We start from the raw sequence: 24998 nt of genomic DNA, 5'->3' as shown, positions 1-24998 counted from the left end.
TTTTTATTTAGGTTACGCAGAACATATAGGAGATCAAAGAAACATTGTTTTTTAAAAATGGGTTGGATGCTTTTGAAATTTGGACAATTTTTTTTATTTTTTTTTAAATGCGTGCACAATATAAGTGCAATGTGAATTATGTAGATTAATGGAAATGAATCAAATACAGGCAGAAAAAAAAACTTTGTCATTTGAGCAATTACACAAATGTGCATGCTGGAAAAAGAGAAGTATAAATCAAAGTGGTAAAGTTTTTTAGGTAATTAATACTTTTATTCAGCAAGAATGCATTAAATTAATCAAAAGTGACAGTTAAGACATTTATAATGTTGCAAAAGATTTCTATTTCAAATAAATGCTGTTCTTTTGAACTTTCAATTCATCAAAGAATCTTAAAAAAAAAAAAAAAAGTTTCACGGTTTCCACAAAAATACGAAGCAGCCCAACTGTTTTCAACACTGATAATCATAAATGTTTCTTGAGCAGCAAATCATCATTCTGAAGGATCATGTGACACTGAAGACTGGAGTAATCAGCTGTGATCAAACAGAAAACAAGTGTAATTGTAATAATATTTCCCACTATTACTGTTTCACTGTATTATAGCCTGTGTGAGACTTTCTTCAAAAACATTAACAAAATCTTACCAACCCAAAACCTTAGAACGGTAGCATAGCAATCAAATTAAAGTTATAACTAATCATCGATACAAATCACATCCAACTTTGTCAGGCTTTCATCTGGATGTCTGCTCACTCTGCGTTCAGCTTTTATAAGCACAGTCTGTTGCTGGTTTAGTAACCTAACCAGCATGATGTGCAGATTAAATCCACATTTGCTTTTACAAAATGCTAACAAGTTGATGGCATATTTTCTGTTGGTTTGTTCAAAGTGAGATCATGTGCCCCCTTCAGGCCCTCTGAGCATTATGTTTTACTTCAATAAAACATTAAAACCTTTTCTCTTCTCTTCTCTTCTCTTCTCCAGGGTGATATGGGCCCTGCCGGGATAGTCGGTTTACCAGGACCAAACGGACTAAAAGTAAGTCATGCACACATGTAGCCCACTCATACTGTATCTCAAGCACTCACCAGCCACTTTAGTGTGTGTGTGTTTGTGTTTGTTCCAGGGCGTCCCGGGGAACATGGGCGAGCCCGGACTGAAAGGTGATAAGGTGATCTGAATACTCTGTTATTGGCCTGTTTTTGCAGCATGTGATTGAAATTCTCTCTCCCCATTGGCCAGCCTGTGTTACGCATGTTTTAAAAGCTCCAGCCTTGAGTGGCATGTGGTCAAAGAGATTTTAAATGGGTTTGCCAAAATGAAGTTCTGTAGAATTATTTTTGAGGTACAAACACAAACAGATTTTTGAGAGAGAGTTCAGTACACGTTAAGCTTTATTGACAGCTTTTATGGCACAATGTTGATTATCATGGTCAATTATTTACTTAAAAAAAAAAAAAAAAAAATTTAAATAAAGCAAAACAGCTTTATTAATGCACATACATTGCAAGTCTATTGGGTCAGCTTTCTGGAAGTATTAAAAGTGCAAAATTAAAGCTTGTATTTCTTCCACTTGAATTAAAAAATTAGTAAAGTTCCCTGTAATATTGTCTAAATTAGCCATTTAGCAATGCTAATACTTTAATAAGTGGATGCATAACCAACTTAATATGAACGAATAGAGTTTTATTCATAAAAACAGTCCCTTTCAGGTGTCCTTGTGTATATTGTGCAAAAGTTAAAAGATTCTAGCACCCTAGTCTCCTGTCGGCTCATGTAATGTTTAAGTCTTGTGGATGTACTTTTACCACACTTGTTCTAAAACCTGAGGAAGAAATGATGTTCGGTGCTAAATAACATTATGCTACAAATGCTGTCCATGTAACTTGCATTAAATCTGGAGTGTTGTTTTAACAGTTTATGACTACGTTAGTTTAAATGATCAGGCTTGAATGAACTCTTGCCCTAACCATCGTCTTCCATCACTTTCTCTGGTCTCTTTTCTGACTTTGACTTACTTCATGACTTGTTACTTACTTCCTTCTCTTTCACCTTTTTTCTGTCAGGGTGACGTTGGGCTTCCTGGAGAGCAGGGGGAGATTGGGTTCCAAGGAGACAAGGTATAGCTCCCAGAGTGACCCCTCATTTCCCTCTGTCAAATACACATTTGCACACTGTCAGCACGGAGCAGTGGACGTCCAGATGTCTTCTCATTGCCCCGGTCTTAGAGCTTTCGTGGACAGTTACACATGCACTCTCTCACATACATGCTCTTGAATCTGACGAATATATAACTGTGTGCATTTTATTTTTGTTTGTTTCAGGGTGTGCAGGGTTTGCCGGGATCACCAGGACCTCGTGGAAAACCAGGACAACAGGTTTGTTTCTTTCCTAAAATAATCGGTCTGGATAAACGCACACTCACGTTATCTCACGTGCCAATCCCGGATGACTTACTTTTTTCTGTTTAAAAGTAGAAATTCTCGTTCGTATTGCTTTTTTTATATGTAATTAGTCCCCATGAGATTAGATTAGATTAGATTAGATTCAACTTTATTGTCATTACACAAGTACAGGTACAAGGCAACGAAATGCAGTTTAGGTCTAACCAGAAGTGCAATAGCAGCAAGTGCAGGATATACAGTGGTTCCATAAGTGCAGAACATGGATATGTACTGAATAAATATAGAGTTGAATACTATTATAAACAAAAATTTACAGATAGATTGTCCTATGAATATAATATACAGATAACTATTACTGTGAACAGAGTTTACAGCTAGATATGTACTGAATATAATAATATACAGATGGCTATTACTATAAACAGAATGTTTACAGATAGATATGTACTGAATATAATATACAGATGGCTGTTACTATAAACAGAATTTTACAGATAGATATGTACTATGAATATATATACAGATGGCTGTTACTATAAACAGAATGTGAGCATAGTATACAGATGGCTATTACTATAAACAGAATTTAACAAATAGATATATGTATAAGTTAGGCTAATGAGCAGTATAACAATGGATTTAAAGTAGTGCAAATAAAGTTTGGACAGAAGCTATCCGAGTGAAAGTGCAGTGGAAAGTAATTGCATATTACAGTTAAGGTACGATATTGCAATGTATATATAAACAGTCGGTACTGTAATAAACAGTCGGCAGTGCAAATTGAGCATATTCCAGTCAAGGTAGTAGTGCAAGATGCATATGTAAACAGTTGTTACTGTAATAACAGTCAGCAGTGCAAATGAACATTATAGTATTGCAAATAACAAAATGGAGGCAGGTGTGAGGAGGGAGATGAGAGTCAATCAGTATATAAGGGGAGTGGGATCAATGAGGGTTAGAGTTTAATAAAGAGACAGCTCTGGGGAAAAAACTGTTCTTTAGTCTGCTGGTCCTGGTCCGGAGGCACCTGAAACGCCTGCCGGAGGGCAGGAGAGAAAACAGTCTGTGGGCTGGGTGAGAGGAGTCCTTAAGGATGCTGCGAGCTCGATGCAGACAGCGTTTCCTCTGGATGTGCTCGATGGCAGGTAGTGGAGTCCCAGTGATGCGCTGGGCGGTTTTCACCACCCGCTGCAGTGCCTTGCGCTCTGCAACAGAACAGCTCCCATACCACACTGTAGCACAGTTGGTCAGGATGCTTTCTATTGCACAGCGATAGAAGTTCACCAGGATAGTGGAGGAAAGCTGATTCTTCCTCAGTGTCCTCAGGAAGAAAAGGCGCTGGTGAGCCTTCTTGACCAGGCTGGAGGTGTTGGTTGTCCAGGTCATGTCCGCCGAGATGTGGATCCCCAGGAACTTGAAACTGGAGACACGCTCAACAGCCATTCCATTGATGTGGATGGTGTCGTGTGTGCCTCTTGACACTTTCCTGAAGTCCACGATGAGCTCCTTCGTTTTGGTGGTGTTGAGGAGCTGGTTATTTTCGGTGCACCATGTGGCCAGGTGCTTGATCTCCTCCCTATAGGCAGTCTCATCGTTGTTGCTGATGAGACCAATCACCGTAGTGTCGTCCGCAAACTTGACGATGGAATTAGATCCGTACACAGGCTTGCAGTCGGAGGTGAAGAGGGAGTAGAGGAACGGGCTTAGCACACAGCCCTGTGGTACACCAGTGTTGAGTGTGATGGATGTGGAGCAGTTGGAGCCTGATCGAACATTCTGGGGTCTGTTGGTCAAGAAGTCCAAAATCCAGTTGCACATGGAGGTGTTGAAGCCCAGGTCTCCAAGTTTGGCTATTAACTTAGTTGGGATGACAGTGTTGAATGCTGAGCTGAAGTCAACAAACAGCATGCGTGCATAAGTGTTCTTATTGTCCAGATGTGTGAGCACAGAGTGCAGTGCCATGGAGACTGCATCCTCTGTGCTCCTATTGCTACGGTAGGCAAACTGGTGTGAGTCCAATGTGGATGGTAGAGAGTCTTTTAGGTGTGCCAGGACCAGCCGCTCAAAGCACTTCATTACGATGGGTGTGAGTGCTACAGGGCGGTAGTCATTAAGGCACTTCGGGCTGGAGTGTTTTGGCACTGGCACAATGGAAGTGCATTTAAAGCATGTTGGTACAGCTGCTTGGGCAAGAGACAGGTTGAAAATGTCTGTAAAAACCCCAGCGAGCTGCTCCGCACATGCCCTGAGTACGCGTCCAGGGATGTTGTCTGGTCCAGCAGCCTTGTGCGCGCTGATCCTGCTCAGTGCATTGCAGACATCTGTGGAGGAGAGTGTGATCGGTGGGTGGTCAGCTGAGGATTTGAGCTTGGTGGCAGTTTCTCTGTTGTCTCTTTCAAAGCGAGCATAAAAGTCATTTAGCTCGTTCAGGAAGTTGACATCAGTGGCTGCGGGGGTGGAGTGAGAGGGTTTGTAGTCACTGATGGCCTGAATGCCCTGCCACATGCGCCGAGGGTCAGCGTTGGAAAAGTGTCCCTCTATCTTAAGCTTGTAGCAGTGCTTGGCCTCTTTGATGCCCCTTTTCAGATTTGCTCTGGATGTACTATAGGCTTGTGCATCTCCTGATCTGAAGGCAGTATTGCGTGTCTTCAATAGGAGTCGCACTTCCCTGTTCATCCATGGCTTCTGATTTGGGTATGTGGTGATCTGCTTCTGGGTTGTAACACTGTCAATGGTGGTATTAATATAATCCAGTACAGAGGAGGTGTAGCAGTCAATGTCCGTGTGAGAGCCACTGGTGGCTTGAGAAGCAAACATACTCCAGTCTGTGTGTAGAAACCTTTCCTGGAGTGAGAAATCTGAACGGTCTGTTGTTTACTGATGGCTGCGTGAAGTTCTTTCATAGCAAACTTGGCATCAGCATCCGGGGGAATATAGGCTGCAGTTATAATAGTGGAAGTGAACTCCCGCGGTAGATAAAACGGTCTACATTTAACCATGAGAAACTCAAGGTTAGCTGAACAATGTCTCCCAACAATAGCAGAGTTTGTGCACCAAGCTTTGTTAATGTAAATGCACAATCCACCACCTCTGGTCTTACCGGAGCCATCTAATGTTCTATCCGCCCGGAATGTATGGCGTCCCGCTAGCTCAATAGCGTTGTCCGGTATTCCGCTGTTTAACCATGTTTCCGTGAAAATTAGAACATTACAGTTCAAAAGTCTCTTGCTGTATGTGATGTTGAGTCGAATCTCCTCCATTTTGTTCAACAGCGACCGTACATTGGCAAGCAAAATGCTGGGTAAAGAGAGCCGGTGTGGTGTTAGCTTTAGCTTAGCTCTTAGTCCTCCGCGCTTCCCCCGCCTTTGTTTACGATCTCGCCGGCGCCTGCGAGCACTTCCGCCCGGCCGGGCAGAGTGCATAGCCTCGGGTGATCTGGCGATCTCAGGAAGGAGTCGAAGGTTGTCCATAAAACTGTCGGAAATTCGCAAACCAATATCCAAAAGCTCACCTTGGGTGTACGATGTTAAGGCACAACTGTTCTGGACGAACAGACCCGAAATGAGCAAGAAAAATACTGCTAAATTACAGAATCTGGAGAGACCGCGAGCCTCGCGATGTACTCGCGCCGCCATCTTGGATCTTGGAATGTTGAGAACCAGAAAGTCTCAACAGCGCCATCGAAATTTCTAAACATGTGATCCATGTGACTTGTGCACAATATTCAAAGTCTTCTGAATCCATACAGAATCACATCAATTGTATGAGTAATTTTTCTGACGCTTTTTACATCCATTTTGAACCTTGAAAGCCATGTAAAATAGCATTTCTTTCAAAACATTTCTTCATAAATAGAAATGGCTAAATAATAGATAAACGAACCTTTCCTTTAAAGAGGACCTATAATGTTTTTTTTACATGTTCAACTTTGTTTAGTGTGTTTCTTTAATGTCGCTGTTGCATTAAAAAGGTCTGCAAAGTTACAAAGCACAAAGTCCCTCCAGCAGGAGTTATTCTCTATATCAGGGTCACTGTTTCTGAACTCCCTGAAACGCCTCCATTGTAGTCTTGAGTTTCTTCCGGGAGCGAACTCGTCACAATATTCCTCGTTTTAGTAATTCATACGCAAAACAAAGGGGCGGGGCTGGTTGAGTGAGTGAGTTAGTGGCGTGTAACATTTTTCAAACGCGCTCCAAGTGGTTGACCAATCACAACACACTGATCCAGCCGACCAATCAGAGCGCATTGTGCTTTACTGAAGGAGGGGCTTCATAGAGACAGGAACTAAACAGAGCATTACTGACTGACTGGGAAGCGAGGAGAAATATTTTAATGTTTTTTTAACATTCAAGCATGAAAACCTCTAGTATTAGTATTCTAGTATTCTAAACTAAATCAAGACTTTGCAAAAGGGCATAATTTGGCCACTTTAACAGAATAGGTTTTTTTTTGCCTATAATCAGGTATTAAAAATCTACATAGTGTAACATAATGGGGTTTTTTTTTTTACATGTACGTGAGAACATGTGTGAGTTTTGTCCATTTATCAGCACTCAAATCTAAGCATATGGAGTGCCTGAGGTCTAAATGAACAGTTTAACCTAAAAGCTCATGATCTGAACGTTCAGTTTATTTCATTGTGTATCAGCATCTGAATCAGCATCTGGGTGAATTTGTGTGTTTTGAAGGGCAAGACAGGAGAGAGAGGGCCCAGTGGATTACCAGGTCCACCAGGACTTGAGGTAGGAATCAACATCTCATAACCTTTTTAAAACTACACTGATGCTGTTTCATATCTGAATGTGTCGCAATAGTTTATTCCTTTAGCAAATATATAAAATATGTGATGCTGATTGATGCGTTTAAGATTTGCGGTTAATTTTTCACAGGGTTTCCCTGGTGACATCGGAAAACCTGGACTCAATGGACCCGAGGGACCAAAGGTGTGTTATATATGAAGAAAATCTTGTAAAAACAGGTGTTTTGAATATGTGTATCTTCATGCTGTTGATGGTTTCTTCATAGGGTAAGCCTGGAGCCAGAGGTTTACCAGGACCTCGAGGAGCGGCTGGACGAGAGGTGTGTGTGTGTGTGTGTGTGTTATTTGCATGGTCTGAATGTCTTTAAAATAGGCCTGTTAGACAACAATGAGTTTATCTTCATTTTAATTTCTAGGGTGATGAGGGTCCTGTAGGACCACCGGGGCCAGTAGGACTCGAGGTGAGTTGAGATTTAATATATTTGTAAGTAAATAAGTAAATTTGATATATATATATATAGCACATTTCAACACAACAAAGCTGACCAAAGTGCTGAACAGAGTAAGGAAAAGCTAAATAAAATAAAATAGGAAACAATACTGAATTTAGATCAAAACAGCTGAGACAATTTTCAGCCATTTAAAAAAAAATTATAATAGAAGAGATCTGGGGAAGAATTAGGGAATCTATATATGAAAATTACTTTTTGCTGGTTGCCTGTTGGTAAACGGTAAAAATATATATTTTCCAAGAAATGTGTGATTTTTGATGTGTGATTGTTTTAGACAGGATTATTATAGTTACCTAAAACTGAAACTGAAAATTATAATTTATAATTATTACAAAATAAATGTTAACAAAAAATAAAATAAAATGTATAAAACTTAAAATTCAGCTAGTTGCCAAGGCAACATTTCTCATTTAAATTTTGTTTAACTTGATGGAGTTAAATAACAAAAACTAAAAAAACATAACTATATATAGACATGTTAAAAAAACTATTAAAATTGACAAAAACACAACAAAATTACTAAAACTTTAAATAAAATTAAAACGGATAAAAACTGATCAAAATATGAATAAAAACTATAATAGAATTTCAGTGCTACTAAAATATGGATATATATATATTCAAATTTTTAGAGGCAGGATGTTTTAAAGGCTTTAAAGTTGCATTGGTGATGCATTTGTTAATTTTAGACTATTGCAAATAAACATTTCTATTATAGTTACTTTAACTGGTTAGTTAGTTAGTTTGTTAGTTAAACTGGTAGGCTAGTCAAGTCTTCTGATATATAGATTTTATAATAGTTAGTTGATAGGCTAAGTTAGTCATCAGATAGATAGATAGATAGATAGATAGATAGATAGATAGATAGATAGATAGATAGATAGACAGTTTGTTCAACAGTCAAAGCGTAGTACATCAGCACAGTATTCAGTAATCACCTTTGCAATGACATATTCAGCCACTAGTCTCCATCAGTGGAATACAATCACAACAAAAGCACATGGAAATGAAACGGTTGTGAAACAGTCCTGCTCATTCACTCCATTTTTATATGCTGCCAAAAATAATCCCGTTTTTTTCCCTCCCTAGATAGATGTTTTTGTACATTATTTCCTTTTGATTTGTGGTTGAAATATGACCTGGACATGAGTTCATGACATTCCCCTTTACAATTTTGTGTGAGATCAGCAATGTACATTCCCTCAATGGACCACAAGGTGGAGCAATGGGGGATCTTAATATAAAATAAGTATAATAATAATTTAAAATGTCAATGAATCATCAAAGCAAGTAACTCTGGGATTGTTTTTCTCTAAAAAACAGAAGAAAAGCATAAATCCAGCCTCATAAGGCAGAACGTTTAGTGAACATCCTCTGTGTTGCATAACATTCCCGCTCTGTCTCTGTTTTTCCTGTTTTTTTCCCCTTCTTTCGTTCCTCTTTTTCTTGTTTAACCTAACTCAGCGCTTCTCTGGCACAAACTCAGAACATTTCTGGATGTTCTCCATCATCCTGTCCTCAGACAGGTATCTGTTTTCCTCATCTTCCTCTGTGCGGTCAGTAATTGGATATGTGTTGGTGAGGCGTTCAGTCTGTTCTCTTTGTGTTCTGACCGCAGCTCTTGTGCATTAATATGCATACGCACGTACTCTCCAACATAATCAAACATGTCAGTGACTTATGGGTGAATCTCATGAACAAATGTCATATTTCACCCACAATCAAAGAAAAAATGTGTATTGTTTTTTTGCGTAAAAAAACAGTTTGTTTTATAACCATTAAGATTTTTTGGCATTATGACAGTATTTTAATTAACATTTACATTTAATAATTTAGCAGATGCTTTTATCCAAAGCGACTTACAAATGAGGAGCAGTAGAAGCAATCAAACTAACAATATGCAAGTGCTAATTGATCAATTATTTTGAACATTACTTTATTTAATGGCTTAGCTCATGCATATGAATTGGATGTGATCTCTTACTATTTTGATGAATAATAAAATATTTTGAGTCAAAACTGAATTGTAAATCGCAAAATTATGATCTGAAATGTCCAAAAGTAATTTGAACCATAACAAAATTAAATAATTATTTTGGTAACACTTTAATCGAGTCTAATGCATTATAAGGTAATTTGTAATACATTTTATATTTTCTTAAATATTTGTAACCAAAGTTAAAATGTGTTATATTTGCAGATTCCTTGTAACATCTGAAATTGGTGGTTTGTCATGCTTTTTAATGTATCATAACTGTGGTTAGAATTATTAATGTGATCATATTATGCATTACAAGGCATAATTAATGCATTAAAATATTTTTATAATCCATTAAATATAAACGATTCAAGTAAAGTGATGCCATTATTTTCTTCAATTTTTACTTTTTTATTTTTCAAATAGTTGTTTGTAAAGCGTTTCAATTACCACTATAATGCACTATATAAATGAAAAAATGTATAGCACTGTATAGACGGTACAATAGCAGAATTGAGATCATGTGATGTTCTCATAACACATAAGCTTCATTCTCTTCATTTTTTTCACTTGTGAAACTGTGTTTATATGTACGGTCGTGTCTTTCATCATTGTTTGTCTCGTAACAAATCTTCTCTTTTGTTTATCCAGGGTCAGATGGGCAGTAAGGGTTTCCCTGGGGCAATTGGACCTGAAGGGGTCAAAGTGAGAACATGAGCAATATAAACACACAAATCTCCTAAAACACGCAGGGTCACTCAACACACTCTCTGATGTCTTTCAGGGCGAGCAGGGTGTCACAGGGAAGGCTGGACCCATGGGTGAGAGGGTGAGTATATAGACAGAGTTATAGCCTCTGAACACACGTCTGACCCTCACACTGATGATGATGATGATGATGATGATGATGTGTTTGTAGGGTCTCGTTGGCTTCATCGGTCCTGCAGGAGAGGCTGGACTCGCTGGAGAGAAGGTAAGACACACCTGAGACTGTGCAGTAAACATGTCAACTCCTTCAATAGAGTATAGAAGCATCCCATCATGCACCTCGTGAAGTAGGTGGAGAGACTGATCAGAGCTGCACACTCATTGGGTCCAGGTTATATATACAGTATATATAATACTTTCATTCAGCAAAGATGCATTTAATTCATCACAAGGGACAGTAAAGACATTTATAATGTTATAAAAAATGATATTTGAAATAAATGCTGTTCTTTTGAAATTTCTATTCATCAAAGAGTTATGAAAAAAAAAGTATACCAGAGTTTGCTGCTCAACTGTTTTCAACATTGATAATAATCAGAAATGTTTCTTTAGCAGCAAATCATCATATTAGAATGATTTCTGAAGGATCATGTGACACTGAAGACTGGAGTAATGATGCTGAAAATTCAGCTTTGATCACAGGAATAAATGACATCTTAAAATATATTTTAATAGAAAACAGTTATTTGAAATTGTAATAATATTTCACAATATTACTGTTTTTACTGTATTTTGATCAAATAAGTGCAGAAAGAGTCTTCTTTCAAAAATGCTAGAAAATCTTCCAGACCCCAAACTTTTGAACGCTAGTATAAATGTTCTGTTATGTGATTTATTTAGGGTGATCGTGGAGAGATGGGTTTGCCCGGACCTCCAGGAGATAAAGGATCTACGGTACGCCACTCATACTCACAAACACACACTCATAGAAACAAGCTTTGTTGCAGTATTTTCCTGTTATCTCTGTGAAGCTGCTTTGAAACAATCTGTATTGTAAAAAGCGCTATATAAATAAAGTTGACTTGACCTGACTTGACAAACACTGCCCTTAAATTCTCAGCGTGCCCTTCCTCCCTCTTTCTGTCTCCCTCAAATTATGAATGTTGTTTAAAACAGGAAGTTCAGCTGTCCATCATAGTTACATGGCCCACTTCCTCCCAGTCGTGAGCTCATGTGTGTCTGGTGTGGGTTGTGGGTTACAAATATACAAAACATACTATGAGATTACCATAAAAATATACCATAGTAATGCAAAATAAAATATAATGGCCCGGTTTCACAAACAGGGTTTAGATTAAGCCAAGATTAGACCTTAGGTCAATTAAGGCATTTAAGTAGCTTTTATAAATGTGCCCTAGAAAAAGAAAAAAAACATTACTGGAGTGAATCTTGAGTCAAAACAATGGCACTGACGTATTATAAGATTTAAATAAGTTGCTTTCAGTTAAAACTGCTCACACATGCATTTAAGGCCAGGACTAGGCTTAAGCCCTATCTGTGAAACCGGGGGAATATTTTGAAGGGTGTGTGTGTGTGTCTGTTTTACATGTTCGTCATCACTTACAGGGGCACCCAGGAACCCCTGGAGAGAGCGGCCCAACAGGAGCACCAGGCAGTCCTGTAAGTCTACATCAGATCCTCAGATAGTCTGAAGCTGTCAGACACTTCTGTGAAATGTTCTGTGCTTTTAGTTTGGACAGACAATACAAACATACACCCATAGTAGCAGTGATGGAGACAGGGGCCAGTCTCTGACACTCACCCCATAGAGTGTGCCAGAACAGAAGAAAGAGAAAACATCATTTAACAATATCTTTTTTATAGGGTCCACCGGGATCACGTGGACCCGTCGGCTTGAGAGGACCTAAAGGAAGACGGGTAAGACATCTGGGCATCATAATTGTGCAAGTCAGTCATTTCACTTTAATCTAAAGTAAAACAGTACAAGGACTGAACCAGTGGCCTTCTGGTTACCAGCCTTGAGCTTTAACCAGCACACCATTTCTACATTTACATTTATTCATTTAGCAGATGCTTTTATCCAAAGCGACTTACAAATGAGAACAATAGAAGCAGTGAAACTAACAATAGGACAACAATATGCAAGTGCTATGACCCTTCCCAGGTTATTCTGGACTTTTTTTCTTTTCTTTTTTTTAAGATAATAGATATAGAATAGAAGATAAAGTGTTAGTATTAATGGATCAAGTGTTGAAAATGGTCACCGTCTCAGCCGCTCTGGTTGAGTTAGGCAGATCATTCCCCCAGCAGGAAACAGACCAGGAGAAGGTCAGAGAAAGAGATTTTGTGCCTCTTTGAGATGGCACCACACATTTATGTTTTAGTTAGTTAGTTAGATGCATAAACTGGTAGGCTAGTAAGTTAGTTAGTTAGTTAGTTAGTTAGTTGCATAAACTGGTAGGCTAGTTAGTGAGTGAGTGAGTGAGTGAGTGAGTGAGTGAGTGAGTGAGTGAGTGAGTGAGTGAGTGAGTGAGTGAGTGAGTGAGTGAGTGAGTGAGTGAGACAGACAGACAGTCAGTCAGTCAGTCAGTCAGTTAGTTAGTTAGTCAGTCAGTCAGTTAGTTAGTTGCATAAACTGGTAGGCTAGTTAGTGAGTCAGTTAGTTAGTCAGTCAGTCAGTCAGTCAGTCAGTTAGTTAGTTAGTTAGTTTGTTTGTTTGTTAGTTGGATAACTAGTTGGATAGGCTAGTTAAGTTGTTAGTAAGTCAGTCAGTCAGTTTGTTTGTTAGTTTGTTAGTTATTTAGTTAGTTGGATAACCTAGTAGGCTAGGTTAGTTAGTTAGTTAGTTAGTTAGTTAGTTAGTCAGTCAGTCAGTCAGTCAGTTAGTTAGTTAGTTAGTTAGTTTGTTAGTTAGTTGGATAACCTAGTAGGCTAGTTAAGTTGTTAGTCAGTCAGTCAGTCAGTCAGTTAGTCAGTCAGTTAGTTAGTTAGTTAGTTTGTTTGTTAGTTGGATAACTAGTTGGATAGGCTAGTTAAGTTGTTAGTCAGTCAGTCAGTCAGTCAGTCAGTCAGTCAGTTAGTTAGTTAGTTAGTAGTTAGTTAGTTAGTTAGTTAGTTAGTTGGATAACCTAGTAGGCTAGTTAAGTTGTCAGTCAGTCAGTCAGTCAGTCAGTCAGTCAGTTAGTTAGTTAGTTTGTTTGTTAGTTGGATAACTAGTTGGATAGGCTAGTTAAGTTGTTTGTTTGTTAGTCAGTCAGTCAGTCAGTCAGTCAGTCAGTCAGTCAGTCAGTTAGTTAGTTAGTTAGTTAGTTGGATAACCTAGTAGGCTAGGTTAGTTAGTTAGTTAGTTAGTTAGTTAGTTAGTTAGTTAGTTAGTCAGTCAGCCAGCCAGCCAGTCAGTCAGTCAGTCAGTTAGTTAGTTAGTTAGTTAGTTGGATAACCTAGTAGGCTAGTTTAGTTAGTTAGTTAGTTAGTTAGTTAGTTAGTCAGTCAGTCAGTCAGTCAGTTAGTTTGTTTGTTAGTTGGATAACCTAGTAGGCTAGTTTAGTTAGTTAGTTAGTTAGTCAGTCAGTCAGTCAGTCAGTCAGTCAGTCAGTCAGTCAGTTAGTTAGTTAGTTAGTTAGTTAGTTAGTTTGTTAGTTAGTTGGATAACCTAGTAGGCTAGTTAAGTTGTTAGTTAGTTAGTTAGTCAGTCAGTTAGTTAGTTAGTTAGTTTGTTTGTTTGTTAGTTAGTTGGTTACTTATTTACGTATTTAAAGTGATAGGCTAGTTAGTCATCTAATAGATAAATACTTAGTTAGTTAAATTGGTAGACTGTTAGTCATCAGATATTTTTCATTAACCGGCAGAATCCTCATGAATTACTGGAGAGGAGACTGAGCTCTGGGATCTATAGAAACAAACTCAGGAGAGTTTCTCTGCGCCGCTGTCTGGTCTTAGTTAGAGCCAGTCGCTGAGTCTGTAAATCACAACGTGTTGTCTTGATGATTCATTGATTCAATGATGCGTTTAACCCCATTTTTGTTTCCCGCCTTCGACTTCCTCCATCACTGAGAAGTAGAACTGGCCAAAACAGCATAGAGTGTATGTGATAAACTGACATTGACTGATCAATGTTTATTTGAAACAGAATAAAACATATCTTTCAAAAATACTTTACTACATGCAAATGTGAAATTGTAACCAATTCATCAATGGTAATTCTACAAAAAATGGTTCTTTATGTTGTTTTATGTTTTGTTTTTTGTCTCTTTGGCACTTTTTGGTGGCGTTTGTTAAGGCAAGTATTGCAATTGCTTGAGATATTTGAACAAAACCCATAATCTTTTATTTAAAAAGACCTTAAAAGTCCAATAGTCTTACTGAAGATGGGACATGAGCCGTATCTAAAGCGCAAAATATCATAGACTTAAGGGTGAACTCTTTGAACTTGAACCAGTGGGCAACCATCTAGAAAACCCTATCAACTGCACATACTAAAACCCCTCAGATCACATTAGCAATTGCGTAGTGTCTCCTTGGCAAGCAATCTAGATCCAAACTTACTAAACGCTAGGCTATAATTCTGATCTATTTTGTTGTATGTGCAAGTTCTGTTTGTCCTCATTCCTTTGGCTTTTCTGTGACAAGTTTATTGTGGTATCAGTGCAATAGAAAGACACTCCCAAATGTTTCATTATCACTGTATATATTTGAAGCACATAGAAAGACTGAATTTACTCGTTTAGATAACACAAGGGACCTGCGGAATGTCCTGCTGACATGTTTTCCAGCATTAGTAGGTGTCGACAAGATAATGCAACACTTTATTTTCTGTTTTATTGATGTTTATCGGGTTAGTCAGCATATTAATATAAGTAGTAAGCCATATGGTATTCCGACATATTCTACCAAGTTCCTTCAGCTTCTCCAATGTGTGTGTGAGAGAGAAACAGACAAAGAGTGTGTGTGCCAGCTGGCAGAAACTGTATGATGGTATTGTTTCAACAGTCTGATGTTTTTTGGCTGGACGCACACACCATAAGTTAGTGTAATTATCAGTGTGCACACACACACACACACACACACACACACTCACACATACACACACAGCATTCTTCGAGTGGGAGCTAATGTGTGTCTGGTCTCTTGATGAAGTCCTTGTGTTCGGATCTCATTCGTAGCAGTTTTATAGGCGAGCCAAACCGCTGTGTGTGATGGGGAGGAGGATTCAGTTGTTTGGGATTGTGTAGCATAAATGTGTGTGTGAGACATTTATGTTTTGTGTGCATCCAGACAGATGCAACAGTTTTGTGTCATGTGTAAACCCCAAGAGCCTCTTGAACATTGACCTACATGCACAACCCAATATACTGCAACATATCATTATCCCGCTTATTGAAATCCTACAGTACAGCTCCCCCTAGTGTTTGAGTATATACTTCAGGACTTAAAGTGTGTTTGCAATCATATTCTGTTGCACTACTCATACTTTTTTGAGGTACGGGGGAGGGTCAGACATGCTGGTTAGGATTTCACAATATGGCTTATCTCATGAATATTAATTAGAGTATGCTAAAATATTTTAATATGATCATTTACTGTTTAAATAATGAAGAGTTTAGTAAATAATATAATAAACATTATTAACAGAGTATTTTCTATAGTAGTTTTTATTTCCGAGTACAAACTTTTCAGTTATTTTTTGTATTATTTATATGTTACTATAGTATTTATATATATTTTTGAATTATCTTTTTATTTTTAGATTTTCAGTTTTTAATTTTACTTTGCTTTAGTAATTTTATGTGCGTTGTCATTTTTATTTTAGTTTTTAAAAAATATTTATTTTTAGCTTTAATTATTATTTTTTATTTAAATTTTTTTTTTCAGTCATTTTAGTACTTCAACTTATTTTATTCCAGTTAGTTATCAAGGGAACATAGTTTGTAAGTTGAGGTTTTTCGTCTAATATTTAAATTCATTTTATTTCAGCTTTATTTCAATTAACAAAAAATATTTTGGTTACACTTTATTTTAAGGTGACGTAGTTGCATTTACTTACTCAAACAAGTAAAGAGTAATATTAATTAACTGCATGTACAGTACTTAGGATAGAGCTACGGTTAGGGTTTGGTTTATGGTTAGTTACTTGTAATTATGCATCATTTACTGTTATTACTATAATAAGTAAATGTAGTAAAGTGTAACTACGTCACCGTTAATTAAAGTGTTACCAATATTTTATATATATACAGCTCGAAATAAAGTATATTGAATAATTTTAAAAATGTCTCATTCACGTTACACTGTGACTTGTGGGAGCCATCGTTCTTGCCAATACAATGCAATTTAAATTAAATTATTAAATACAATGCACTAAACTTGAATTTCCATTTCAAGTGTGGCCGAAAAAAGTATCAATTCTTAACTCATTATTTAATCGGACTGCCAAAAGTTCACAAAATGAAAAATTGCAAACATTTGTTAGAAATCTGTATTGTTACAGTACTACTGCGTACTGCTTCCCAAAATATTTTTGAAAAGTAACACTATATGCTAGTATACTGGACATAGCTGAGGAGATCAGATGTTTTTGTGTTGATTTGCCCCTCTGTTTCAGGGTCCGAGAGGTCCAGATGGTGTGCCAGGTGAGCTCGGTACTGAAGGCAAAAAGGTAAAGGCCAGTGCTCATCCAGTGACCAGAGATATTTACTGTACATACTTGAATCTAACATTAATGTATGTCTCCTCACAGGGTCCTGATGGTCCTCCTGGAAAAATTGGCTTCCCAGGACATGCGGTAAAACCCCCTATATACAAACATCTATGATTGTGTTTCTACTGTAACTGTTGCCATGTCTGTCCAATCGTCGACTGATGGTATCTGTCCCATCTCTCTGCAGGGCAAGATCGGCGAGTCTGGGGACGCGGGGCCAAAGGGATTTCTGGTTTGTTTCTTATTGAAATTTAGATACGGTGTTATTGTTATCTCTTTTGCATATTTTTAGGGCTGTTCCTCAAAATTTTTATATTTTTACGTAATAATCATACATGTTAAAATGCAGCTAAATTTGTCATGGGTTAAAATATACAAATAATAGGAAAATGTGTAACAATAAAATAAAAGCAATAGTGTAATATTACATTGTAAACAATGAATTTTAATAATATTTATTTATTTTTTATTAATAATTTATTTATTGAGTTGTTGCTATTATAATCATTTAATTTATAAATCTGTTTTTGTAGGGGATTCAAGGGCCATCCGGGGCCACGGGAGACAAAGGAATCGCAGGGGAGCCCGTGAGTGATGCTTTATTTCTGCTCTACACACACAAACATATTTTCCAGTGTCTTTTATGTAAACAGAGCTGGGAATCTACTTTACATCCTCTGAGTGTTGAGCAACTCAAGAAAATGAGCAAGAAAATGACACTCATTTCATAACTATGAGTATTTTTGTCTCGTTCAGCCCAGAAATATATAGAATAATCTTTAGTCTTTTTGTTGATTAGTTACCTATAAAATAATGTTAATAATAACATAACTGTATTATGTGGTAACCTATCTAATTCATTTGACCAAGTTCATGACCTAATTGGTCTTTCTTGGCATTCAACCCTCATTTGTAGTTTGTTAAATGTTTGTGATTATGTAGCTGTAAAATGTAAATAAGATTTGCAGTAGTTTTGCCAGGGTGTAGATGGGAGATTGTACACACACAAACAAACACACAAACACACACACACACACACACACACACACACACACACACACACACACACACACACACACACACACACACACACACACACACACACACACACACACACACTAAATCTGCTTCACAGTTTAACATTTTGGCTTCAGATAATAGAAGATTGCTATATTGAAATGTGTGTGTGTGTGTGTGTGTGTGTGTGTGTGTGTGTGTGTGTGTGTGTGTGTGTGTGTGTGTGGGTTTGTATGTATGTATTACTGATAAATGATTTTGTTTGTTTGGGACAAGGGACCTCCAGGGCCCCCAGGAACTCTCGGACCTCCTGGAAATCCAGGGCCAAAGGTAATCCACTCCACACGGACACAAACACACGTCCGGGTTTTCCGTTGCTTCTGTCTGTTTTGATTCCCTTGATTGTGATTGATACTGAGATTAAAATGATTACCCTGATTAATCCTATTTACACGCACAGTCATACTTTAATTTGATTAATGAAAGTAATTTCATTTAATTCATCCATCTGTATTGTCATCAATTTCTTTCTCTCAGGGCCCTGCAGGAAAAGTTGCCGATCCCGGACTTCCAGGAGAACCTGGAGAAAAGGTGGGATAAACTGTAGACGCACTTCATGAAAACACTGTACTTTCCAATGTTTTTTATTTGGAGAAAAATTCAATATGTTAGATTGACATAAACCTAACCAAATTAAACTAGCACGATAAGCATGTCCACCATCAAAAATTAAAGTCATGCTACAATGTGTATATTATATAAAAAATTATATATCTATATTTTAAAAAAACGACTACAAGGTTGCGAATTTAAGAATATATATATATATATATGTGTGTGTGTGTGTGTGTGTGTGTATTCTTTTGAAAAATTCTAGTTTGGATATAAAATATTTATATATAAAACCCCCATCAAATATAAAAAGATATATAACTTTTATATTCACATAATGTCTGTGTGTGTGATATATATATATATATATACACACACACACACACACACACACACACATATATATTTACATATAATTTAGCAACCTTGTAGTTGTTTATTTTGATCTATTTTTGTATTCATTGAGAAAATAAATAGAAAATAACAGGTTTGCAAAAGTTCCACACAACACTATAAATTAAATTGAAAATAACCGCTCATATAACATTTAGTTTGACTTCTGGAGATTGCTAATCAACGACTTCCTCCTTTTACTGACCGTTTGTTGGGAAAAAAAGCCTGCGTTTTTAAGACTGCGTTTTGAAGAACTGTTGGCCCTATTTGGTATCCTATTCATGAAAAGAGCCTGACATTAATGTTAACCATTTCCCATAATTTTCTTGCTTGAGGTGCTGTTATGCAGCGCTAAATAAGTGTTGCTAAATCTGCTTTTCTTTGGCAGTCTTCGGCCCCATTGAGCTGCTCTAATGAGTAGCGCATGTGTCACAATCACAGTCTGAAGAGGAACCGTATGACTATATTTATATTGTTAAAGTTAGATAATGCCAGTCTGAGCTTGGCAGTCACACGTCATTGGTTATAATTGCTGTTTGGCTGACTGGACTCGTGTCATTAAATATAAAGAATATAAACTTGCTAGAAAGAATAAAACAGCCTGTGTTTTTGGACTCTTATTATGTCTTTTTATTGTTTGCATAGGGATCACTCGGGCCTGCGGGGAACGCTGGGGCAGCTGGACTTATCGGAACAAGGGTGTGTGTTCAATACATCTGAGAATAGTTAGTTTGGTGTTTATAAATGTGCAAAAACAATACTCACGTTTTTGTTTGTTTGATACAGGGAGAGCCAGGTTTAGAGGGAGAGGCTGGTCCAGCCGGCCCTGATGGCGTGAAGGTAAGAAAATGATAGTTATGTTAATTATTTTTCAGATATACATGATTTAAAGCTGGAGAAAGAAACTTTCTATTTTTTGAACAGGGTGAAAAAGGCGACATGGGTGGAGAGGGCGAGCAGGGTGTCAGAGGTGACCCTGGAGTCAAGGGCAAAGAAGGGCCACCGGGCGACCCTGGGCTTACTGGCGTCAGAGTGAGTGATACAACACGCTAGATCACATTCATATCTTGCTGTATACTCAGTTAGTAAACAACACAAGAGTGTGATTTAAGAGTGTTGCCCGACCCCCATAATAAAGCAAAAATCTTAAAAAGTACATATGCAAACCAGGTTTAATACACTCTTTAAAATAAAGGTTCTTTAGTAGTATTGATGGTTCCATGAAGAACCTTTAACATCTATAGAATCTTTTCATTCCACAAAAGGTTCTTTATAGTGGAAAAGGTTCTGTAGAATGTTCTTCACACTAATGTTTCTTTTCAGAACTGTTCACTGAAAGGTTCTTTGGGGAACCACTTTATTTTGTGTATTTAGGAATCATAAAAATCTAGTAGGTAACCATAGCAACAGTGAACCATTATGATCAGTAATGTAATGCAAATCGACAAAACTATTTTTTTTTTTTTGTATTAAAACTCTTTAAAATTTGACAAATCTCAACAATTATGCCTGAAAATGACCAACAGAACTTTAACCACTCAAAGTTTTTTTTTATAGTTCTTTTTTATTTTATTTTTAGTAATTTTAGTACTTAAACTTACTTTATTACAGTTAGTTGACAAGGCAGCATTTCAATTCAATATAAATGTAAGTTTTTCCAATTTTTTTTGTTTTTTTTTTAGCTTTATGTATGTTTATAGTTTTTAGTAAACATTAACAACACTGTCTGTCATCTTTATTTGTGAAATGACAGCTGGTTTTGTTTTTGGGTGTGTTTTAGGGTCCTGAAGGAAAACCTGGTAAAAATGGCGAGAGAGGGAAACCAGGGTTTAAGGTGAGACATCAGAGGTCAAGATTTTCTTTGGTTGAAGTTTTTTATTCATCTTTAATTTTTCGAGCACAGTAGCCATATTGACTGCACTTTCACGATACCTGCAGGGTGCCAAAGGTAACATCGGTCATCTGGGAGAGACAGGAACCATGGGAAAGATCGGACCAATCGGAACCACCGGACCAAAGGGATCACGAGGAACCATCGGACATGTGGTAAAAAGATACATCTTTTATTATTAAGTTTAGGTTTAGCAGAATGTTCAACTCACTTAACATTTCTTAACATATCTCAGGGCGCTCCCGGGCGTATGGGGCTGCAAGGGGATCCCGGCATATCCGGATATGAGGTGAGAGAAAGAAAAAAGTACAAATATCACATGATCATATTAGCACATTACCAATCAACTGTTGATCAACTAATTGATCAACTCAAGTCTGCTAGTGGAATGGTGCTTAAAAGCCTTTTCTTTCTCTACAGGGTCACAAAGGACCTCAAGGGCCAATAGGACCCCCGGGACCAAAGGGTGAAAAGGTAAAATGTATTCATCACTCATTATGTTCATACATTTTTATGCTTGTGACCTGCACAGTTTCCTGAATACCCAAACCTTACAATGATATATACTCACAGTGCCTTTTAAATACCATGTAATATGAGTTTGGTAAGAAAACAGTATCATTTTATCCATATTTTTGGTAACCCTTTACAATACGGTCTCATTTGTTGACATAAGTTGACTATATTATAAAATATAATACATATATATATTTTTTTTTTTACAACATTTAATAATCATTGTCAGTGTTAGTATTGTTCAGTTTGTCCATGCTAGTTCACAGTGCATTAACTAATGTTAACAAATACAACTTTTATTTGTAGAAATGTACTAGTAAATGTTGAAATGAATGTTAACTAAGACTAATAGTGCTGTAGACTTCATTGTTCATTGTTAGTTCATGTTAGATAAAGTTAACAAATAAAACCTTATTGGTAACACTTTAAAATACGGATCCTTCGTTAATGAATAACTACACAGGAACAAATGAGTAACACAATGTTAACAATCTAGTAACTACAATTAACTAACAAGTAACTCTGATTAACGAATTAGTAAGTAATAGCACACAGATTTAAGTGGTAGTTCACTATTAACTAATCAATAACTACTATTTTTTAATACTTCACAGAGAACTACTGAATTTTTTACAGATTTAAGTGGTAGTTCACTAATAACTAATCAATAACTACAATTTTTTTAATACTTCCCAGAGAAATAATGAAATAAAATCACAATTCATGCAAAACTTAATAACTAATGCAGGAAAAATTACTAGCACTAGATTAACATTACTGCTAGATACTGTACACTAATTATCAATATGTAGTAGCGTAGCAGACTTATGATTTGGGAAAGCTGTCAATAATTAGCCTATGCACTGCTGTCTTTTAGAGAACTATTCATAAACTAAATAATTTTTAAGAATTGTTTTTATAAATGCACTTGTCTGGAACACTTACCCTGTGGCCGACTTTTCGGCATTCCTCTGGACTGGCTTTGAATAACTAGACTCATCATGGTGAGTACTGGAACATACTGAGTCATCAGCCATCCAAATACCAGTTATTTTATTATTTAACCTACCTCTCAAAATTGTTTTTATGTATGTCTCTTTGTTCATATGTATATATATATATATATATATATATATATATATATAAAATATGTGTGTGTATATATATCCTGTGAATGATTAGATGATTCTACCCTTTCGGGTTGGCTCTTCATTAGTAACTACAGCATGGAATCATGATAACTAGTAATGACTCAAGTGTTAATGCATACTTTTATAGGACTTACAAATTATTTGGATCCGTATTCTAAAGTGAAGATCATGTTAACTAACTAGTAATGACTCAAGTGTTACTACATACCCCTATTTGGATCCGTATTCTAAAGTGAAGATCATTTTAACTAACTAGTAATGACTCAAGTGTTACTACATACCTCTATAGGAACTACTAATTATTTGGATCCGTATTCTAAAGTGAAGATCATGTTAACTAACTAGTAATGACTCAAGTGTTACTACATACCCCTATTTGGATCCGTATTCTAAAGTGAAGATCATGTTAGTAATGACTCAAGTGTCTCAAATGACTCAAGCTTTAATAAAATAACTGGTATTTGGATGGCTGATGACTCAGTATGTTCCAGTACTCACCATGATGAGTCTAGTTATTCAAAGCCAGTCCAGAGGACTGCCGAAAAGTCGGCCACAGGGTAAGTGTTCCAGACAAGTGCATTTATAAAAACAATTCTTAAAAATGATTTAGTTTATGAATAGTTCTCTAAAAGACAGCAGTGCATAGGCTAATTATTGACAGCTTTCCCAAATCATAAGTCTGCTACGCTATTACATATTGATAATTAGTGTACAGTATCTAGCAGTAATGTTAATCTAGTGCTAGTAATTTGTCCTGCATTAGTTATTAATTAGTTTTGCATGAATTGTGAATTTTTTTCATTATTTCTCTGGGAAGTATTGAAAAATAGTAGTTATTGATTAGTTATTAGTGAACTACCACTTAAATCTGTAAAAAAATTCAGTAGTTCTCTGTGAAGTATTAAAAAATAGTAGTTATTGATTAGTTAATAGTGAACTACCACTTAAATCTGTGTGCTATTACTTACTAATTCGTTAATCAGAGTTACTTGTTAGTTAACTGTAGTTACTAGATTGTTAATATTGTGTTACTCATTTGTTCCTGTGTAGTTATTCATTAACGAAGGATCCGTATTTTAAAGTGTTACCACCTTATTCTAAAGTGTGACCATATTTTTGAGTATTGACCATTAATATGAAGACACACACTCCTTTGAATCAGTTTTCTATAATCATTTGACGTTTTCCATTATGTAATGTTTTAGGGTGAACATGGGGATGATGGGAAGGTGGAGGGTCCTACTGGTCCGCCAGGACTCAGAGTGAGTCTCTCTTATTTTCATTTTTATATCCGATTTACTCTAAATTCAATAGCGATATTCACAACATCATGCATGTGTTTGTGTATTTTCAGGGTCCAATTGGAAAGCGAGGAGACAGGGGCGAGCCGGGAGATCCAGGATACGTGGTGAGATAAACACAGCCACCCAGAAAGCACACTATTGTCTTACTGCATATGAAGCACATTAGCTCCTTTACTGGAGCGTCGTCGGCACACACCAACATGTCACCATTTTATATGCTAATCGGCTGAACAATGTAAAATGTTTTATAAATTACATCACAATGAAGACCATTTCAAAAAGGTTTTGATTTAGGTTGACGTTAGATGGAAATTTCCCCCAGCAAAAATATGTTTTGAGTGGAGATGAATGTTTTTTAATAGATAAATTGTAGAACTGTGGACAGAGAATATATACAGTATTATTAGTAATGATTGCTAAGGAAAATATCATTATAAATATTGCTCATACTTTAGGAGTTTGTTCAGATTGGACGGCAAGATTTCCAAATTTTCTTAAGACAAATTTTCATTATTAATAAATAAAATAAATAAATAATCATTTTTTTACGTAATATTCCATATATAATTTATTTTTGTTATGTATAATTTTTGCAATTGTTTTTTTTATTATTCTTGCGTTCTCAAATAATTGTTTCTGTATTCGCAGGGTCAGCAAGGTGTTGATGGGTTACGAGGCAAACCTGGTGCTCCTGGACTACCTGTGCGTATAATATGATATCAGATGATGATTACAGATGTGCCCGCTCTTAAACATGCACACAAACACCTTTTCTTTCATTTCTTTTAATGCATTTTTAGGGTAATGCTGGTCCACGTGGAATACAAGGCCCCAAAGGATCCAAAGGAGAACAGGTAATGATATGCTCGCAGCTCGTATGTGTGCTAGCGTGTGTGCGTATGTTTTGAAGAAATTCAGATTTCATTACTTATGTTTTGGAAAAGCAGCCGTGAACAACATGTGGTAGAAATCAGAGCCTTGTCACATACTTCAGCAGTATGGGTTAGATGTGTGTGTGTGTATGTTCATGC

General features: G+C 36.7%; 1 protein-coding gene across 1 annotated transcript in view; it reads left to right on the top strand.

The window, feature by feature from the left end:
* col27a1a (collagen, type XXVII, alpha 1a) overlaps positions 1–24998 on the top strand; it is a 66505-nt gene that overhangs the window by 32562 nt on the left and 8945 nt on the right. The window contains exons 15-45 of the mRNA XM_084387574.1: positions 988–1041; positions 1130–1174; positions 2070–2123; positions 2328–2381; positions 7097–7150; positions 7298–7351; positions 7434–7487; positions 7584–7628; positions 10309–10362; positions 10442–10486; positions 10577–10630; positions 11266–11319; positions 11992–12045; positions 12250–12303; positions 16988–17041; positions 17123–17167; positions 17271–17315; positions 17617–17670; positions 18377–18430; positions 18638–18691; positions 19751–19804; positions 19892–19945; positions 20030–20137; positions 20886–20939; positions 21044–21151; positions 21232–21285; positions 21417–21470; positions 23869–23925; positions 24018–24071; positions 24616–24669; positions 24768–24821. Coding sequence (XP_084243700.1) covers positions 988–1041; positions 1130–1174; positions 2070–2123; positions 2328–2381; positions 7097–7150; positions 7298–7351; positions 7434–7487; positions 7584–7628; positions 10309–10362; positions 10442–10486; positions 10577–10630; positions 11266–11319; positions 11992–12045; positions 12250–12303; positions 16988–17041; positions 17123–17167; positions 17271–17315; positions 17617–17670; positions 18377–18430; positions 18638–18691; positions 19751–19804; positions 19892–19945; positions 20030–20137; positions 20886–20939; positions 21044–21151; positions 21232–21285; positions 21417–21470; positions 23869–23925; positions 24018–24071; positions 24616–24669; positions 24768–24821 — 1740 coding nt within the window. The remainder of the gene's footprint in view (positions 1–987; positions 1042–1129; positions 1175–2069; positions 2124–2327; positions 2382–7096; positions 7151–7297; positions 7352–7433; positions 7488–7583; positions 7629–10308; positions 10363–10441; positions 10487–10576; positions 10631–11265; positions 11320–11991; positions 12046–12249; positions 12304–16987; positions 17042–17122; positions 17168–17270; positions 17316–17616; positions 17671–18376; positions 18431–18637; positions 18692–19750; positions 19805–19891; positions 19946–20029; positions 20138–20885; positions 20940–21043; positions 21152–21231; positions 21286–21416; positions 21471–23868; positions 23926–24017; positions 24072–24615; positions 24670–24767; positions 24822–24998) is intronic.

This window comes from Rutilus rutilus (assembly GCF_951802725.1).
Source record: "Rutilus rutilus genome assembly, chromosome: 18".
In the NCBI taxonomy this organism is placed as follows: domain Eukaryota; kingdom Metazoa; phylum Chordata; class Actinopteri; order Cypriniformes; family Leuciscidae; genus Rutilus; species Rutilus rutilus.
Note: the sequence above shows the minus strand (reverse complement) of the source record. Positions and strands in the feature narration are given on the sequence as shown.